General features: G+C 42.9%; 1 protein-coding gene across 2 annotated transcripts in view; it reads left to right on the forward strand.

Moving 5' to 3' along the window:
• Positions 1 to 2,396: 2,396 nt before the first annotated feature.
• CCDC81 (coiled-coil domain containing 81) overlaps positions 2,397 to 20,997 on the forward strand; it is a 30,507-nt gene continuing 11,906 nt past the window's right edge. The window contains exons 1-11 of one of the 2 annotated variants that reach the window (XM_039544702.1): positions 2,397 to 2,730; positions 3,765 to 3,826; positions 4,793 to 4,949; positions 6,166 to 6,422; positions 7,765 to 7,850; positions 9,581 to 9,708; positions 11,470 to 11,587; positions 15,095 to 15,218; positions 17,623 to 17,769; positions 19,827 to 19,934; positions 20,540 to 20,709. In XM_039544702.1, coding sequence (XP_039400636.1) covers positions 2,652 to 2,730; positions 3,765 to 3,826; positions 4,793 to 4,949; positions 6,166 to 6,422; positions 7,765 to 7,850; positions 9,581 to 9,708; positions 11,470 to 11,587; positions 15,095 to 15,218; positions 17,623 to 17,769; positions 19,827 to 19,934; positions 20,540 to 20,709 — 1,436 coding nt within the window. In that variant the 5' untranslated portion in view covers positions 2,397 to 2,651. The remainder of the gene's footprint in view (positions 2,731 to 3,764; positions 3,827 to 4,792; positions 4,950 to 6,165; positions 6,423 to 7,764; positions 7,851 to 9,580; positions 9,709 to 11,469; positions 11,588 to 15,094; positions 15,219 to 17,622; positions 17,770 to 19,826; positions 19,935 to 20,539; positions 20,710 to 20,997) is intronic. The other variant, XM_039544713.1, reaches the window with a different exon arrangement.

Raw genomic sequence — 20,997 nt, forward strand, 5'->3', positions numbered from 1 at the left:
AGCATTCAAAAATCACTAGTTACTTCTGAAAATCATGGCTAAGCTGTTTAATTGCCTATGTGTCTCTGTGTTAGGGTGACCAGATGTCCCAATTTTATAGAGACAGTCCAGATTTTGCGTTTTTTTTCTTATATAGGCACCTATTACTCCCCACCCCATGTCCTGGTTTTTCACACTTGCCCTCTGGTCACTCTGTGTGTAAAAAGATATTTGCCTTTGCAAATTGATTTGAAATCTATGGGTGTAAAACACTGTATCAAAGACGAGTTCTAGGCTTTATTAGCTAAATGAGATTCTTGTGTGTGCATGTACACTCAAAGGGACATGTGCAGGGTAAAAGATCCCAATAAATCAAAGTTTTACAAATGCAAGACTGGGGGACTGCTTCAAGCCTGCTACGAGAAGTGACTAGTTTATTTCCATTGTCCAAGGAAACAGCAGTGCAGAAAGTAAAAAGCATAAATGGTAGTGAGGTTGGTGATCTATTACAGGAGTGGGTGGGTGAGATTCTGTGGCATGCGATGTGCAGGAGGTCAGACTAGATGATCACGATATCCCTTCTGACCTTAGTCTATGAGCAATAAAAATGAAAAAAAACCTAGATTTTAAAACTACATTTGAGTTTTAAAACTCTTAATGTTAGAGGTAAGGAAACATTCTTTTTCAGCAGATGATGTTTTTTCATATATACTTATTACATGTGACAATACCCTTTCTTTATAACTCTCCATTTCCTTTGTGGCAATCTAAGGGCTTGGAAACACACACATTGTACTGCTTTACATATACTAGTCCAGTTAAAAAGTAGTGCACCTCCCTTTAAGGTGGATGCAATTATACTGGTATATTCCTGGAAGGGAAGGGAAGGGAATGGAACGGAAACCGACACCACCACTCCAAGGCAACTTTCATACCAATCTAACTGTCTGTGCTAGGGGTTATACTGATATAGCTGTTTTGGAAAGAGGGTGTGCATCACTCTCCCCAACTGACAGATGGAAAGAGAACCACATAGCAAGTGATTTGCCTGAAGTTGCACAATCAGAGGTGGAGCGGGGAGGAGAACCCAACTCTACCCCCTTTCAGGCCTTATTGAACCCACCAGCACCAATGTATATAGCTAAGGTTAGGACTCAAATTCTGTGGAAAAGGATAGCTTAGTTCTCCCCTCTCCCGCAGTATAAAAAGCTCTTCCTTTTTAAATGCTTAGTTGTGATGGATAGCCCAAGAGAGGCTAGTCTGACCATCCTATACATTAAAATGTATTTACATGTGTCATTTTGGGGCTCTAGTAATATGCTGTCAGCAGCTTTAGGAATTCCCATGATGAGATAAAACTGTCCTGGGAATAGAACAGGAGTACTTGTAGCATCTTAGAGACTAACAAATTTATTTGAGCACGCTCAGATTCTCATAACTAGTTATGCACCCACTAAGCATGCTCAAATAAATTTGTTAGTCTCTAAGGTGCCAGAAGTACTCCTGTTCTTTTTTGTGGATACAGACTAACGCGGCTGCTACTCTGAAACCTGGTAAGACAACTCCCACCTGTTCATGCTCTCTGTATGTGTGTATATATATATATCCTCAATATATGTTCCATTCCATGCATCCGAAGAAGTGGGCTGTAGCCCACGAAAGTTTATGCTCAAATAAATTTGTTAGTCTCTAAGGTGCCACAAGTACTCCTGTTCTTTTTGTCCTGGGAATGTTATAGAGCTACAACTGGGTCTTCTACTGTCTCTATTTATGCAAAAGAAAACGTGTGTGCGCGCACTAAATCTCACTCCCACTAACAATCTGTATTCACCTCCCATTTAAATATTAATGTGAACTGTAGGCAGCTAAGCTCTGCCATACAACATGCTGCCTTTCAGTCTGAATAGATTTTGATCACTAAAAATTATTCCCAAACCACTCCCACAGTATATAGCATATACAGCTATTTTACATAGCAGTATTTTGCGCTTTTGTGCATTGGTTAGATGCATTTTAAAGAGGATTCAGGTTGGATTTGCTTTTTAGTCTTTTTATTGTGCTGGGGAGAAAGAGTAAACTAACTTCACTAAGGGAAAGGGGAAATGTTGCCCTCAAGCAACCAGGGGCTGTGGCCATTTGCATGGTTAGGTCTTAATGAAAGAGCAAATAAAAATAAACCCTTCCTTCCCAGACTCTAAGCAATGCATTAAGGTTCATCCAAAAGGAGGCAGAGCGGGCAGCTAGGCTTGACGCTGCCTGGGTGATGCTTGGAGTGCGACACGCCCACCTGGGATCACCTCCCCTTGCGCTCCAGGCAGGAACTCACGGGTGGGCGTGGCCCTAGAGCCCTATTATGACGTAATCTCTAGCAACAGCGAGCTGCTCTCGCGTCCTGGATACGGCTCCCTCCCTCCCCCCGCAGGCTCCCTCCCCCTCCCCCTGAGCAGCCCATTGAATCCCTGGCCCAGCAGCTCTTCTCCTTCCTTCTATCCTCAGGGGCTTGGGGAGGAGGGAGCGGAGCAGGGAATGGGGGAGAGGCTAGGAGGGCACTGTGCTACAGGAGAGAGCAGGTGAGAGGTGGGGAAGGCAGGAAGGTGACAGCCTCCTGGAAGAGGAAAAGCAGCACAGGCCCCTCTGCTTTCTGCTGCTGTACCTTGGTGGGGGATGTAAAAATGCTGGACAATCTCCATACTGCGATCCTCGAGTCTGGCAGGAGCGTGTTCCCAACGCTCCCGAAGCTCACGGCGGACGGTAAGGCCTTCACGCCTCCCCCCCGCAGCCTGATTCGTGTGAATTTCATCGGGGAGACTCCTACCTACAACAGTGTTCTCCAGCGGCCCCTTGTGTGTCTGGTGGGTGCTGGGGATGCCCATCCATCCTGCCACTTGCCCTACAGTGCTACCTACGGTGCCTTCGGCACAGACATGGCAGCCATGGTGTCTGGGTTCTATTCCTGATTCTGCCACTGCCTTCCTGCATGACCTTTGGACAAAAGTCACTTGCCAAAAGTCTGGGCCTCAGTTTCCCCATTTGTAAAATGAGAGAAATACTAGTCTCATGGGAGGGAGATTTGCCCAACTTAACTCATCTTAGTTAAAGTGTTTGGTGCTGCAGAAGAGTATAGCGTGAGTATCTAGCCAAGGATAAAATACAGCTTAAACATAACATGGCGTGTGAAATTTAGGAGGGTTGTTGGATCCTGTTATGCCTCTCAGTAGTCCAGTCCTCTCACAAGCATTTGCATGGAAATTCCATTGACAAGTTTCCCTAGTGACTGGTTTAAGGTTTGCTTTTGGAAGGAAGAAGGGTATTTGATTTTTTAATGAAAGCTTTTAGCTTCCTATGGTGCTTTGCTGTGCTGTAGTGACATTGCCAGAAATGACAGGTCTTAGTGCTGTTCTAAATTAAAAATCAAAGCTTGTGAAAACTAGTTTTTGAACTCTGAACACCCATCCACTTTTATGTCAGGCTGCAAGAACTCCTTGCCCAAATCATTTAGAATTTGTAGAAAAAATCTTTTCAACCCCAGACTCTTACTGAGGGTTTTAGAAGGGACTGAAGTCCAAATCAGGTTTAAAATGGAACTTGGTTGAAAACTTAACTATGGAGCAAGTACCTTTGCTCTGTAGTGAATGTATAAACTATGCAGGATGCTTGTGATTACACTGGGATCCTGCAGTCTTATTAGTCAGAAAAGAAGAGTTCTATTTTCCATGGAGTGTGGTGAATGTGTGTGCTTGCCATCTAAACATCATGACATATTGTGTTTCACTGTTGCATTTCAGAAGTCTTTAGTATTTGGGCCAATGTGTCTGAATTTGTGGAACGGCAGCTCTCCATGAACAAGGTGGGACTCACATCTTATTCCTCTTCTTGAACCCAAATGTTTCTAATTATTCTGATGCACGCCATAAAACGTGTTATGCATGCCAGGTACATTGTACAAATGTACAAAGGTACAAATGTGCCACAGGCTTCTCTTACCTAGTTTACTGGGTTATTCAGCACAGTGTAGCATAGTAAAGTTAGATGTAACCCCCCCCATAGATCTATATATGAGGAAGCTTAACATTTTTTATAGAGGTGGGAATTTTAGTACGATATTCCTTTATGCCTGTTTTATATGCTAAGAACAGATTTAAAAAACCCATTGTGCTCATTTCTTTTGTTCTTAAAGGAGAAGTAACCCCCTTATTTTAAAAATTAGTCATCCACAAAATAGCAAATATATTAAGATTGGTACCAAGCTAACAGGTTGCTCTGGGGAGTCCAGAAAAATCTAGCAGTACCCTAACACACATCTTTGGCTATTTCAATTCATTGTGTCTAACAAAGAAATATACGTTTCATAAGGTATTTAGATTGCTAAATTAAGCACTTAGATCCTGCTCCTGCCAATCCTTGCTTGTAGGAGTAGTCCTTACTCAGGAGAATGTAGTCCAACTATAGCCTATGGTGCTACTTGTGTGGGTAGGAGGCTTACTCATTCGGGTGAGGATTTGCAGAGTCAAGCTCTTTGGGGCTTCTCTAGATTAGGGATATTTATTTTGCTGTTGCTACATCAATGATTTTTTTTCAAATAGCGAAAGGGAGGGAGAGGAGAAAAATAGGAAATATTTGGTGCTTTCAGGGAGCTCTGAGAACTGCCCCATCCTGCTTCCCTGCACCGGAAAACATAAGGTGTGGATGGGATTTCAATCACCACCATCACAATGATCTGGCATAGAATGACAAATTATGAATTGATTGTGATTATTTAGAAGCAAAAATGTTTCCCCTCCTTCCTGAATATTTATTATTGGTTATTTTTCAGGGTGTCCAAATACCAGGGCTTGGAACATTCTCTTTTTTAAGACAAAAATTAGATGTCGGCAACAATAAATTTATCCTTATTCAAAGACCTGTGTTTCTTCTGTCTGAGAAACTAGCCCAGATTCATGGACTCAAACTTGCCAAAATACACACTCCTGGTAAGAAGTTTGATTATGGCATTTGCCTTTCCTTGAAACACATTTGTCCTGTGCTATAAAATATCTGACAAGATTAATAGCTAAGCAACCAAATGTGATACATGTATAGAATTCCTTCACTGATAACAACTTAGGCTCTGTTGATAAGACACCAAGAGGGAATTTCTTTACAAGACACCATTGCTTTTATATTTATATCCTGTGTAAGGTTAGAATGGTTCTGTTTGAAATGTTCTTTTACCTTCTGACTGCATAATGCCACATCTGTGGAGCTTTTATGGTAGCTGCAATATGTTCTAAAAAAACCTTTATTACCACTGAAGTTCCATATGCATCTTGCACAAGACTTTAGCTCTGCAAATTCAAAGCTTTGTGCCAGGTTTTACACATGCACAACTCCAAGTCAAAAGTGGCCTGCCACAGCTTTTTTATTTTATTTTAGTGGCACACACCTTAATAGAGTCATCAGCTGGAGACAGCTTAAAATAGACCCGAACAAACAATAGGTTTTATGAAGCACATGTACAGCTGTATGTATTCTGAACAAAAAGTAGTTTCAAATCAATGTCACCATGTTTGCACAGACTGGGGAGCAATGGTATTGATTATGCCTGTTGTGCAGCACCATGGGGCTGCTTTAAAAAAAATCCTCTGCACTCCATTACACCCTGGTGTACAGCAAAGGGTGTAATGAGTGCAGAATCCGACCCCGTATCTCTAAGATGAGTTGCAAAATGAAAGTTCTGATCACCTGTGGTTATCGAAGATCACTGTATTTAAGAATGGGGCCCTGGTTAAATTCCTACTCTGGTTTCATGTTCCATCCCCCCCCTGCAATTTCAACTGCATACAGTATTCTTCACTTCCTGTCCTGAAATCCTGTGCTGTATAGCTGCCATGTTTCATTTTTGTATTTTCATGTTGAGGAAGTCATCCCTGTATAGCTGGCATATCAGTTTGCTTTTAAAGAGCTTGGGGTCCTTCGGGATGAGGAGCTATATGGAGTTGTAAGGTGGTTAGTAAAATGGATATGATAATAGCCTCATAAAGGTTTTGTGAGGCTTTATTCAAGGTTGTAAAGTGCTTTGAGCCTCTTACAGGAAGGTGCTACGTAAGTGCAAAATGTGACCCATTAATTCACAGCCTTGTTGCTGCTGTTATTTAGGAAGTCTGCTTGCTGTTTGAATTACTGGGTTCCCCTGATTGTTGATTTCAGGTGATATCCCAATTATTCAACTGAACTTCATCATGTTATCCCTGGAGGGTCCCTTTAACAGGGAGATAGTGGAAGGATGTGTAAAAGAGACCCTGCTTTTTTTCTCACGATCCATCGCTACCAAACAGAATGTTGAATTCACTTTCAAGGGAATTGGAGTTCTCGTTATCCGGGACAACAAAGTGAAAATGAAATTTTACAAAGATTTCCTTCAAGCCATGGATGGCAGTGGCAATCTGGTGAAAGCTCTTTCCAATGTAAGTTTATCGTTTTCTCAGGAGAACTTAAATTATTTTGAGTCAGTATCAGTCAATAATGCCTATTAGGCAGGTGGTGAGTCACACTGTGCACACAGCCAGTCTCGTACTGTATTATTCTTACCTTGTCCTCCAATATTATTATTATTTATTATTTGTTTTCTAGTAGTGCCTAGCGGCCTCCACTACGTTCAGAGCCCTGTTGTGCTTGGTGCTGTGATTACACGTAGTAAGAGACAGTCCCTGATGAGCAGTGCTTACAATCTCAACAGACAGGACAGCTCAAAGGAAACATTTTGTTACTCTTATTTTAAAGATGGGGAACTGAGGCACATACAAACTCAGGGTATGTCTGTGCTATAATCGGAGGTGCAGTTGTAGCATATGTAGACATACCCAAGCTATCTTAATTCTAGCTAGCTCAGGTAGCAATAGCAGTGAAGCCATGGCGGCACGGTATGAGCCTGCTAGGGAGTCTGAGTATGTACGCAGGTGGCTAGCCTGTGCTGCCGTGATTTCACTGCTATTGGTGCCTGAGCTTGATAGATTAAAGCTAGTTTGGGTATGTCTACATGTGCTGCAATCACACCTCTGATTGTAGTGTAGATGTGCCCAAAGTGACTTGCCCAAGGATACGTGAGGAGACTGTGGCAGAGTCTGGAACAAAACCCTGATCTCCTGAGTCCCATCCAGTGTTTCTCTCCCAACCCTACGTACTGCATCTTGTCATAATGCTTTCTGGGACAGGGACTGTCTCTTGTGCTAAAGGTTGAACAAACATGTAGTCAACAGGGCCCTGACCTCTAGGTGCTACTGTTGTACAAATAGTAGTGAATAATAGTACTCTGGGCAAAGAAAAAGAAGGCCTGAGTTTGTGTCCTTCCTTGGTACGAGGACAGACATTTTAGTAGTGGGAATGGGTAGTGCTTATTAATTTAGTAGTGCTGCAACTTTGTGAATGACTGAACTAATTGCAGTCTGTTCAAGACCATAATCTGCAGGAACTGTACAAACCAACCAAGCAGTGCTTTAAAACCATGCTAGTAACATGGGTTAACCATGTACCTGTCTCCACTTGCTTCTCTACTGGAAAGTAATTAGCCTCTTTATTCAGTCTAACGATTCCTGACCACTCAGAAATCATGACAGTATTATCATTCATTATCAGTAATAGACTGGGACAGTTTCCATCAGTTACAGTGAAGGGCAAATGTGAATGAAATAGAATTTTGTGACAGGATATTGGAGTAGCAGCCTGTTGTTTTAGAAGTAGAAAGGGTTGCCTTGTTCGTTACCTGCTAGACAATGTCCTCTGAGTTATCGCAAATGTTTGTTGTTGTAGAGGCCCGGGACGGGCGATTCAGTCATTTCAGGCAGAGAAACTGCAGTGTCTCAGTCCCGTGCTTGCAGTGTTGTCATGTTTCCAAGGTGAGTACTTTTGCTTCTTTACCAGTTCACTGACCAAGCTAGCATCTCCTATCTTACATTTGGGAGCCCTGAATCTATTGTGTTAGGGCTTCTCTCCACATGGAATTATTACTTCAGAATACCTATTCAGGGTAGCTATTCCAGGATAACTCTCTGTGGGCACTCTTATTCTTTAAAAAAGGATTAAGCTAAATTGGAACAAGGCACTTTTATCCTGGGATAAGAGAGTCTACTCATGGAGTTATTTAGGAATACTTGTTGCACTTTAACTTCACACTTTAACATAATCTGAATTAACTTCCAAGTGTAGACAAGGTTAGATAATGATTTTCATAATGCTTCACCTGCCTCGTCTCTTTCTTTCAAGTAAGATTTCAAAATATGTACACTGTCTGATTTTTACATGAACAGCTTCCCTTAAGTTATGGATCTGGCCATAGACTTACAAAAGTCATATGGTCATGTAATTTTTCTGGTATTTGTGGCATTCAGTTGAATGAATACCTACCACCAGTCTTCCTGGGTAGAAGATCCACAGTAAAAAGTGATAAGTCAAAAAGATATCTTGCTTCCCTCTTCAATAGCAATGGAATATGGTAATTTCCTTCCCTTCCGAACCTAAGGTACACAACCTCCCAGGGAACCATTTGCTCCTTTTCCCCAGAGGAGGAGTTCCACTGTGTCTCCCCCTTCCCGCCCCCATGATACTGGTTCAGAACAGGAACTATCCATTCATGTAACAGTGATGGGTTTAAAATATGACACCTTGTGAATTATCAGCGGTAGATTTTCACCATTAGAAAACAAGGACTTTCCAATAGTAAAAATCATTTATTTCTAGTTCTAGTACCTCATGATATGTTGAACTGTAAAATTACAGCACTGTCATGATATTTTAGGTAATTTTTAGAGGTTTCTAAAATATATTAGTTATATTTTTTCCTCTCCCTCCAAGTCCCATTTGGGTGGACTTTAGGTAACTGAAGTGCTGATCCTGAGAGGTGCTGAGTACCCATTACCAAGTTGCTCAATATGGGTAATGGTAATGGGTAATGGGTGCCGAGTACCCATTACCAAGTATTGCCACCTTTACTTCTGCACTGCAGCTGCGGGAGCCGCTGCCTTCAGGACTGGGTGCCTGGCCAGCAGCTCCTGCTCTCCAGCCACCCAGCTCTGAAGGCAGTGCAGAAGTAAGGGAGGCAATACCACAACCTACCTACAATAACCTTGTGGCCCCCTCCCCTCACAAACCCCTGTTGGGTCAGGACCCCAGTTTGAGAAACGCTGACCTCCCCTGTGAAAGCTGTATAATATAGGGTAAAAGTACATAAAAGACCAGATTTCACGGGGGAAGACCAGATTTCAGAGTCCGTGGTGTGTTTTTCACAGCTGTGGATTTGGTAGGGCCCTAAACTTAGAGCTTTGGTGTCCTTTGGTATAATAGGGGTTATAGAAATGTAAATGACTGAGAATAGTTAGTAAATTGAACACTTTCTGCCTTACTTCCTGACATAGATTGCCATCAAGAATAATTTTTGTTACTGTCCATTTTTATGTAAATCATTTTACATGCATAATCCTTAAGGCTGCTGTATATTCTGATTTTGAAAAGTGCAATCTTTACAGTAGTGCTAAAGATACATGTGTGACCAGGTTACTAATACAGCATTGTGCCTTCTATTCTGGCATAGGTTCTACAAAACAAACTGACGTCTTTTCCTTGTTTCCAGGATTGAGTTGAAGGAAACAGACAACAAAGCAGCCATGGAAACCATCACAGAAGAAAGTGAAAAGTCCAACAAAGAAAAGGAGCTAATAGAAAAAGAGAGAGCTCATAGTAACAGTAGCAGTAAAAAAGGTAGGTTGTCAGCTGAATATTGATACAGGTTCATTGTCATTCACTTGTTAGACAATAGGGGCCAGGTTAAAAATGTGCAGTTTGCACATCCTCTGGCACACATTTAACAGTTGTAAGTATCCATCATTGCAATGATCAGTCATGCTAACCATTGTGGAAAGGAATCACAAAAGGGTCCAACCTTTTCAATTCAAGAGGATATTTCCACTCAACTCTAATACCTAGACTGTATTGGAAAAGGCTTTCTGCAGTTTATGAGTTTGGCTAGGCAAAAAGCATTGAAACTTGAGAAAATCTATTAGCATTCCAATAGGGTATGTGCCGCATACAAAATCACAGCTGGCTTTTCTTTGGAGAGAAGGCATCCTCCTGTGACGATCATTTGAAGGCTGCCAATCTATGCCAGTACTGAACTCTATATTTAAAGCTGGGAAGCAATTTCCATTCTAACCCTCACTTTCAAGTTGCTCATAAACTTCACAAAAATAATCCGCTAGGGCTGTACATTCTCATGCTTAGGGTTTATCTCCACAGGAAAGTTTTATCAGTATATTGGTAAAAATAAACGAGTATAACTCCCTGTGTGGACTCTTTTATTTTGGTATGTAACTCCCCAGGGAGAGTCACACCAGGATAACTACAGTATATTGGTTCACAGTCACGCCTTAGCTTATACTGCTGTAATTTTCCTGCATAGACAAGTTGTGAGTCTCAGCCCAATGTGCCACATTCTGCATTGTGTTTTATCGATGGACAGGAAATGGGGTCTGAGTCTAGCTGGTCAATTTATGGATAAGGTAGGAAGAGACAAAAGTTATTCAGAGAAAAGCAGCTAAAAATGCTGTGGCCTGGAGGGACTGATAGAAAGTGGCTGACGTGCTTTGGAGGCTCTGAGCACCTGCAGCTCTCATTGAATTCAGCTGAAAATCAGTCCACTGCTGTATAGTTTTGCCAAATTAAGCAGGGCTGAGATAACCATCTTCAGTTATTTATTGTTTGGGGGCTATCACCAGGGGTTGTGGGATGAAATTAAGCAAAGGAAAACTGAGACTAACTGAGCCAGATGCTGGAGCTACATCATTTTATAGAAGCAGCAAAGAATCCTGTGGCACCTTATAGACTAACAGATGTTTTGCAGCATGAGCTTTCGTGGGTGAATACCCACTTCTTCGGATGCAAGCAGTCTGCTTGCATCCGAAGAAGTGGGTATTCACCCACGAAAGCTCATGCTGCAAAACATCTGTTAGTCTATAAGGTGCCACAGGATTCTTTGCTGCTTCTACAGAACCAGACTAACACGGCTACCCCTCTGATACTTGACATCATTTTATACTGGCTGAGGCTCTGTCCCACTCTCATGGAAAATATTCCTGACACTGAGATCTATTAGATTGTGCAACAGTCTCCCAATGGCACTGGTAGCCCCATTCGTTGGAGCACAGTATAGTGTATAGTGTGGGGAATGATGCTGCGCTATAGAAGTTAAGAGCTGGGAAAGACCCATGATATTATGATTTTGTGTCAGACAGGTATTAAAACCTGAAACTCCTCCATAACTAATGTAGTTCAGTGGTAAAAGAATGGTTTTACGGCACTGGAATCAATGGGAGTACTCACAGAATCAGTGACTAAGGCATTTTTAAACCATGGAAATGCTGCAGCACATCTACTGTGTGTGTCTTGTGTGAGCTCCCATGCTGTCCTGGTCTAAGTTGTCACAGAAATGCTGTTCTTGGGATTTTCCTTGTTTCACAATTATAGAGAATCTTCCCATTAAGCGCCTTCTGTCCCGACAATCTATTGTTCCTGCCAAAGTGTCAGGGTTCAATCTGACTGATGAGCTGGAGAAGAACCTCAAGCAAAAGAACGCCCCTGAAAGGTGAGACTCCCTGGGAGCTGTGGATAAGGGTAACTATAAACTTTTCAGTATTTCTTGCACTTAAATGCAGCTACAATGTCTGTATTAATTGTGAAAAGGAAAAAAGAAAATTATTTATTAAACTAATGAGGAAGGGGGATAAAATTTTCAAAAGTGCCTAAATCCCATTTTTAAACATGACCCGCGGGCAGGTTTTCAAAGATATTTAGGCACCTAAAGATGCAGATAGGCACCTAGTGGGATTTTCAAAAGCACCAAACAAGTTAGGCGCCTAAGTCTTCCACCACTACCTTTTCCCACTCCTCCAGTGGCTGTGTTTTGTGCGGGGCCCGATCGGTAGACATGCTCTAAAGTGGCCCCTGAGCGTGTCTGCTGGATCAGGCCCTGCAGGTGAGACAGGCAGGGGAATGCCTAGTTTGTGAATCCCATTGGGACTTATGAGCGACTCAAGTGCTGAGCTGCTTGGTGGTGTCAGTGCACTGGCTGTGCACTGACAGAAATGTAGGCACCTAGTGGACTTACCAATGGAAGCCTAGGTGCTTAGGGCCCTTAGACACCTACAGGGTTAGCCAGCAGCTGAGTGGGTTCTGAGGACCTACATTTTGGACTTAAATGCCTAAAGTGGCAGTTAGGCACCTAAGTCCCCCTTGTGAATCCCACCTTTAGGAGCCTAAGTTCCATTGGCTTTCAATGATATGTGGGCTCCTAAGTCCCTGAATCACTTTAGAAAAATGACAAATAAGCTCCCAAGTCATTTAGGTGCTTTTAAAATTGTTACCTGAATCTGCTTGATGTGGCAGACTCAGGCTCTGAGTATAGGCTTTAGAATGTGGCCAACATTTTGTATCTTTGTGTCCATTAGCAATAATCCTCTGAAGTCGGATAAGTAAATAGATTTAATTTATGTTTATTAGAATTATTGTACAAACATGTCAAAATCTAAGCCATTTGGGGATGAATAATATAAGTGGGCATTTTCCATATAATGTCCCTGGGACGCCAAGTTCCAGCTTATCCCTCGATCAGTGGATCACTGTACCAGTTTATTTTCTTGAGATAAAAGTTAATTACCTAAGTAAACTAAGGTTAAAAATTCCCATTGACTGAAGCTTTTATCATGCAACAGCCCTTTAAAAGACCCCAAGTCTATCGTAAGAGTGTGCTCATCTCACATTGGATCATCTCACATTTTCTTGCTGGCTGGGAGGTATGGTACAGGTTTTTGTGAGCGTCTGGTGTCTGCTTCGTTTTCGTCTGACGCCATCTCCATTTTGTATCTGATAGTTTGGTAACTAAATGCAAACAATTATTCGAAAAGTTCAGGATCCTCTTACCATTCACTGTGGAGTTGAGTGAACCTGATCCTCCTACTTGATGAGAACAGTCTGCAGAGTTTATAAACATTTAATGGAAGAGAGACTCAGAGTGCTCGTCTAATGGCTTCTAAATGTTTTCACTGCTTGTCTGAGCTTTGTTCGACACTATCAGTTGTTCCAGGAGGTCACTGAGACCCAATTCAGCCATGATTAAACATGTAGGAGCTCTTTGTTTTAATTTGGCGGATACTGCTTTACAGGGTAAAGTGAAATTCAAACTTCTCATGCACCAAGGGGATAGAACAGTGCCCATCTCCGTTGTTTGTCTGGGGTTTAATCAGTTAACCTAGAGGCTTTTTCTTTTGTACTAAAGCTTATTACTGTGATGGGCGCAATAGAATGGCCAGAGATTGATAGGTAGATAGAGTTGCTTCTCTCACCACATTGCTTTCTCTTTGTTGACAGCGTTCGCCACTAGCAATCTATCTATATTGATCTTAGGTACTTATATGGTCCCCATCACCGTAGTGCCTCACAATCTGTAGTGTATTTTAATGTATGTACAATGCCTGTGTAAATGTCCCCCCAAGTGCCTGCTATTTAGATGACACTGTTAGTTAAATAGCGAGAGGGGCCTGGATCTGGGACACCTTGAGCTTTAGGGAAGTTCAGACAAGATGAGAGTTGTTTTTCAGGATCATCGTCTCCCCGTCTCTGTTCATTTGAATACAGTCAATGAAACAGGAGAAAACTGAATGCAAGTTTCCATTCCCTGCCTTATTTATTGGTCATTTAAAGATGTTCATCGCTGCTTTGCATCTGAACCATCTCTATGGCCCCTATCACCACAGCAGAGCACCTTACAGAGGCTATTGAATTTATCCTCGCCATGTGCCTGTGAGGGGGGGCACGTGCTGTTATCCCTGTTTTACAGTCACACAGGGAGTCTGCGTCAGAGCTGGGAACTGGGCCATTGGACCATTAACCACTGGACGATCCTCAGCAGACGATGGATTGGACCCTAACTGATCTGTAGCACATTCTTTATTCAGCAACTATAAATGCAAGTGAATTCCTGCAGAGTTCTGTGTACTGCTTTTCTGTTTCTCCATGTGGTAATTTAGTTTACTGAAGACTTGTTTATCCCTGTATTTAGGTATTCCTTCCTGAGCACATTTGGCTAACTGAGGTTTTACTGTGTTTCTACAAGAGATAGTGGATGAACTCCTAGAATTGCTTCTGGGCCAGGCTGACGGTGTGCATGACAAAGCATCATATGTGTACCCTGATGGCAAATTAGTTACTGGCTGTGACACAGGGTATGACCACACTGGCACTAGAGGTTTATTTCCAGCTCAGGTAGCCATACCTGCACTAGCTCTGATCGAGGTAGCATGCTAAAAATAGAAGTGTAGCTCTGGAGGCGCTTGTGGCAGGACAGGCTAACCGCCCCAGTACGATCCTGTCTGAAACCGTACTCATGGGGATAGCTGGTCCTGTGGCTTGTGCTGCTACAGCTACCTTGCTATTTTAGCATGCTACCTCGGTCAGAGCTAGCGCAGGTATGTCAGGTGAGCTGGGAATTACACCTCCTACTGCAGTATAACCATACACTGGAACAGTCTATCGTTAAGCTCAGTTGGAGCTATGATCCTGATCTTATGGCTTTGAAGCCAATGCAAAGACTCCCCGTATAAGCCCATTAGTTCAGAGGCCAATTAAGGCAAGGTCCAGGCCATGTAGCTGAGGAAGTGCAGGAGCCAATATTGCAACTGTGAGCACAAGGGGAGTAGCACACACCTGAGCACTGCTGAATGACTCCTGCTGCCGCAGGAACCAGACAGGGGCTAGCTCTCCAGTGCCCTGAGTGACAAGACCTCAGGGCAGAAAGGAGGGCAGCAGTTGAGAGCCCTGTGATTTGTGACTGGCTGTTTGGGAGCACCAATGAGGTTTTTTGTTTGTTCTTTTTACTGGAGGATGTAGCAACTATTTAGAGAATTTGGGCCCAGCTTAGTCTTAAGCCACCTTTTTATGTGTGGACACTATCCTCTGGTGTGCATTCATGAGCATGTGTTTAGTTTCTCAGTGGTGCACCAAACTCCATTGCAAAACTGCCTTATGCCCAGTGTGTTGGTGTCCGTACACAGCACTTGTAATAAACTGATGCACATGTCCTGTTGTGTATTCCTAGTGCAACATCACCTGCTCCTCCGTGTTTCTCAAAGACAGAAACTGACTGCGGTCCCAACCTAATTCATGCTGCTGGACCCAGAACTCCATCCCCTCTTTGTCAAGATCATGGTAGGGCTGGACAGGTATAATATATGGATCTTATTTACATATTATGTCACTTTTTAATCATAGCAAAATGTGGTTACCTGGAGATTGATTTTAAAACTGTCCCTAATGGCTGTTCACTATAACATTCAATTACTGTACTGTTTTTATAGGCCATATTGGATCTTACTTTAAAAAAATGCATTTCATTATACATGTATGAGTAAATCCTGATCAAGACTGTATTCTGAAGAAACATATAGGAATAAATTACACCTCTACCCTGATATAACGCAACCCGATTTAACATCAATTCGGATATAACGCGGTAAAGCAGCGTTCCAGGCAGATCAAAGCGAGTTCAATATAACGCAGTTTCACCTATAACGCAGTAAGATTTTTTGGCTCCCAAGGACAGCGTTATATCGAGGTAGAGGTGTATTTGAGACCTGATTATTATAGAAATGTTAACGAATAGTTTCCCTTTTGTGCACAAGTGTTTTGCCAAAACAAGTGCTAAGGTTGCAAATTTTGTCAATTATTTTTACACATTGAAGTTTTCTGGGAGCTACTAAAGCAATGCGGAGACACCACTTCGATTCGAAAAGGGATTAGATATTTATGTGGATATCAAGAATATCCAGTGTTGTCATAATTAATGACAACAAAAATTTTGAGAGGGATATTAAACCTCGTGATTCAGGGTTTGAGCCAATCTCTAACTATGAGAGACCAGGATAAGACTTGTGTGGGGGGCAGATTATCCCACATCTGCCTACTTAGGGGCTCTTATACCTTCCTCTGAAGTGTCTTTTAACAGTGAGGGTAATCAACCATTGGAATATTTTACCAAGGATTGTGGTGGATTCTCCATCACTGGCAATTTTAAAATCAGGACTGGATGTTTATCTACAAGATGTGCTGTAGTTCAGACAGGAAGTATTTTGGGGGCATCCTATGGCTGGCCTGTGTTATGTAGAAGGTCAGACTAGATGATCACAGTGGTCCCTTGTGGCCTTAGAATCTACGACTCTGCTGCTGGCCACTGTCAGAGACAGAATACAGGATTAGATGGTCCACTGTGTTCAAACCATGAGTGCTGGCAACACTGATTGGGTCAGATCTTCAAAAAAACAGAAGTATAAAATGAGGTTCCTAAATCCATATTTAGGATCCATAAATAAGATTTGTCAAAATTTCTGAGCACGCAGCACCACTGATTGGGGCTTATGTCCTGGTAATGCTGGCGTATTAATTGTTGAGATCAATAGGAGCTGGTGGCTGCTCAGCAGTGTTGAAATGGCCACTGATTTAGGAGCTTAAATATGTATTTAGGAGCTTAACTTTAGGCTATTTTTTTTTAATCTTGGCCACTAGCTATTTTATCCGATTTTTAACTAACCAACCAACGGAACACAGACAACAAATATACTAACAGCTGGGAAAATTTTCTGTTACTCTCACCTGCAGTGTGTGCTGTAGATCCCTGCTCACTAACATATATAAACTGTGCAGTTTATGCATGTCTGACTATATGTAAAACCAGGCTCTTCTGTGATTTTGTTGCCTCCAAGTTTGATTGCCAATCTGCTCTAGAAAGATTCTCCTTTATGTTCTAGGTTGGAAATTATAAAGTCTAAAACAACATAGCTGATAAGGGTAGGTCTACACTTGGGGCAGTGAATAGAGCACAGACATTGCACACTCAGCTAGCACAGGTATAAACAGCAGTGGAGTCGGTGAGGTAAGGCTTAGGTGAGTAAAGACATGCCAGAACAATTACCTTATGTGGCACTCTACACACCCAAGCCATGCCTCCCAGGTCTCTGTTTTCGGTAGTGTAGTGTCCCATTGCCTTCCCATTCCTAGAGCCTTTCTCCACTACAGTGAAAGACGCCAGCAACAGGGAAAGGCTCTGGCAGAGGGAGGCAGTGAGAAAAGGCTCCACCACTGGGGAGCTGCCAGAGCCTTTTCCCACTGCCAGAGCCTTTCACTGCAGCGTGTAGCTACACATACCCTGCAAGTCACTGCAAGTGTAGCCACTGCCAAGCTCTAAGAGAGAGGCTGGTAGCTTGGTTTTTTTGTCAATTTCATGTCTATCTCCTGCTGTTGGTCCCATGTAATCTTTTGCATGGGCAGACTGTTCCAGATCTAGCTGTGCTAATAGTTATCAGGGGTGAGATTTTCAGAAGTGCCTACAGATTTAGGAGCAAATTGAATTTCAAAATAGGTTTTTTGCCACTACACAGGAACTGTGCCTCTAGCTGCCCTTAGTAAGAGGAAATAATTCCCCCCTAGTATTTTTAATTACAATACTTGTAAGAAGGTTGGATTTTCCTGAAGACTTGTGGAAGTTCATTATAGGTGAAGGGTGACTAGAGGGTGAAAAATTAAAAGAGATGAAGGTAACGTGCATTCTTTTATATTTCTATGGGCCTCCAGGAAATGTGCTACCTGTGTATGCAGCGTGCTCAGAGGAACATACCAGTGTACTTCAGCGAAGAGAGGCGGAGGAAAGAGCTGGATGATGACAGAATATTGGCGCAATACCAAACTATGAAAGACCAAGAGGCTCTTCATAGGCAGCAGGTATTCCATGCAATTTGAAGCACTCAGAGAGACAGGATTCCTACTACTGGGGGAGCTGAGTTTTGAATGTTTCAAAGAAGTAGGCAGGAAAGGTGTCTGTAGATCAGTGGTTCTCAACCCAGGGGTGGCTCTAGGAATTTGGCCGCCCCAAGCACGGTGGCATGCCGCAGGGGGCGCGCTGCCGGTCGCCGGTCCCGCGGCTCCGGGGGACCTCTTGCAGATGTGCCTGCGGAGGGTGCGCTGGTCCCGCGGCTCCGGTGGAGCATCCACAGGCATGCCTGCGGGAGGTCCACCCGAGCCGCGGGACCAGCGAACCCTCCGCAGTCATGCCTGCGGGAGGTCCAGCGGAGCCGCGGGACCAGCGTACCCTCCGCAGTCATGCCTGCGGGAGGTCCGCTGGTCCCGCGGCTCCGGTGGACCTCCCGCAGGCATGACTGCAGAAGGTCCACTGGAGCCGCCTGTCGCCCTGCTGGCAAAATGCCGCCCCAAGCGCGCGCTTGGCGCGCTGGGGTCTGGAGCTGGCCCTGTCTCAACCTATTTGCCATTGTGGGCCACATATGCTGCTCTCTCTGTGGTATGTGAGCCTCATTCACATTAATATATCTATATAACCTGTATGGCCCCGAGGCTGTCACATGGGCTGCAGCTGTGTGCTGATTGGGCTGCAAATGGCCCGTGGGTTGAGAACCACTGCTGTAGATGCTTGTCTATTTGCTATTCTGAGAGAAAAATTCTAAATAAAAAATGAGGGAATAAAGAGAGACCTGCGGCATCAAGGTCTTGGTCCAAAGCTAGCTGAAGTCAATGGTAAGAGCGCCATTGAAATCAGTAGGCTTGCGATCAGGCCCTTAATTTAACTATCCCATTGTTGCTTAGCAGAAATCTCTGCTTGTGCCCAGAGTGCTAAAGACTTACAGCAGAATTCTCTGCACGGCAGTTCTTTACATTCGCTGGTCTGGGAGTGAAATGTGCTCCAGTGAAGAGGCCCCACCCAAGACTCTGTGCACCACTTTAGCCCCAGAGTTTGAGGGCTTAAATGGAGCAAAAGGCCCTGTGCTAGATCCTCAGCATTGGCAGGCATTTCAGTCACCATGTGCAGACCAAGTATTGCCAGGCCAAATATTCAGAACTCATGGGAATGGCTTAAAAACAATGAGATTTTATAATACAAAATAAAAATTTAGCTTTTTTTTTTTTTTTTGCCTCCTGGCTTTTGGGTCACATTTTCAAGCTTTTCACTGCACCCATGACGGCTAGAAACTTTTTTTTTAAAGAAAAAGTGAGAGCCGAGAGTCTCACCTAATCACATTATTTCATGAGCGGGAGCTTAAGAAAAAGAACAAATATCACAAGACTGCCTATAAAATCACAAGAGTTGTGAACGCTGAACTCTCAAAGAGACATAAAGTGATCCCTGCAAATATACAGCAAAATATCAACGCACAAATCTGCTAGGTGGATTGGAGAAGAGAATTGTGCCCTTAGGGGAGGTTGTGTGGTCTAGTAAATAGAGCCATAGTGGTCAGGAGACCTGAGTTCTGTTCCCAGCTCTGCTACTGACCTGCTGTGTAACCCTGGGTAAATCATTTAATCTTTGTGCTTCAGTTTCTCCATCTGTAAAGAGAAGATGATGATACTCCCTTTGTAAAGCAGTTTTAGGGCTATGGGATGAAAAGTGTTGTAGAGAGCTAAGTGGTATTATCATTATTCACTATAAATATATTAGTTTTAGAAAGTATTAAAATGTTATCAGTAATATTCTTATTTTATGTAAATCTAATCTTTTAATGGTGCAGTAAATAATATTAGGACCTAAACTATTAGGACTTGATCCAAAGCCCATTGATATCCATGGGAGTCTTTCCACTGACTTCAATGGGCTGGGGCTAAGGCCTTTAATGTACAGAATTATCTATTTCATTATAAAAGGAAGAACTTTAAACTGTATGTCCAGAGAATAGAAATGTCATTACTGGAGGATTTCCTGGCTGTGCAGTGACATTACTTTTGTTCACACCTTCATTTAAAATGCCTCTTTTCTTCTCCTCCCACGATAGATGAAATTCTTGGCAAACAGAGAACAGAACCAAAAAACTGCTGCCTTTAACCTGGGGGTGGCTGAAGCAATGAGAAACCACAAGAATGAAAAATCCACAGAATTTTATGTAAGAGCTTTTGTTTTGTTTTGTTTTTTTAAAAAGACTAGTCTCATCCTGGTAACTTTTCTGCCCAAGCTGTGTATTGACTTTCCATTAGCATATATAACATGGAAAGAAACATCAAAAACTGGGTCACCCAAAGAATTAATAGACAAACCCTTTCAGTGTGAGAACTTTCAGCAAGGGAGACTATTAATGCATTTAGCAGTGATGCTCAGATTTTGTCATCATTTAGTCTGACGTGCCTAACACAGGCCACAGGACGTCACCAGTAATTCCTGTAATGGAAGGAATTATTCTTCCCTGCGATGTAAGTGAACATTATCTAGCACCGTGAACTAGAAGCACAGTAATAAAAATAGTGATAGTAGTGGTGCTACTTGGGTGCATTAGTGAGACCTTTGTCAACATTTTGCCACCAACCCAAGGGGAATTTTGGGGTGATTCCCCTGGTTCTGATGGGATTGTCTCCTTTCTGGATACTGCAAATGCATCTCTGCCTGAAATGATTCCGTAGTGTTCGTATTTAAGGAAATTATGCCATGTTTTCATGGTATCGTCTTCTATCTTGTTTCTCCCATCAGACGTGAACCATGTTTCTTTCCTTGCAGAAATCATTTGTTTTTGTGAAACGGCCGCCCAGCCCTCCCCCGTACATCAAGCAAGAGGAGTATTCACAAGAGTTGTTGAAGCAAATGGAGGAGAAGAAGGAGAAGGAAGCAAAACAAAAGCAGGACAAAGAGCTGATGGATCGGCTGGAACAAGTGCAGCTTGCGGAAGAGTAAGTCTGCCTGTTGTCTCTGCCTAGGGTAGGAGCTGGGTGTGGTGCTGGTGGGAGTGGGTCCATTCTACATGTCTCTTGCCCTTGGCACTAGAGTTAGGACCCAGAGGCAATGGTAATTAAGCCAGTCTTGTTTAGAGCTGAGTGAAAAATTGATTTTTTGGTTCTGTTGCCAAACCACTTAGTGTCAAACTGAAACTGAGTTTTTCATTTTTTCTCGCCAAAACAAAAAAGGTTGTGTTCGGGCTGAAACGGAATGTTTCAAATGTCCATTTGAAATGACATTTG

This window comes from Mauremys reevesii, linkage group 1 (assembly GCF_016161935.1).
Source record: "Mauremys reevesii isolate NIE-2019 linkage group 1, ASM1616193v1, whole genome shotgun sequence".
NCBI classification, from domain to species: Eukaryota; Metazoa; Chordata; order Testudines; family Geoemydidae; genus Mauremys; species Mauremys reevesii.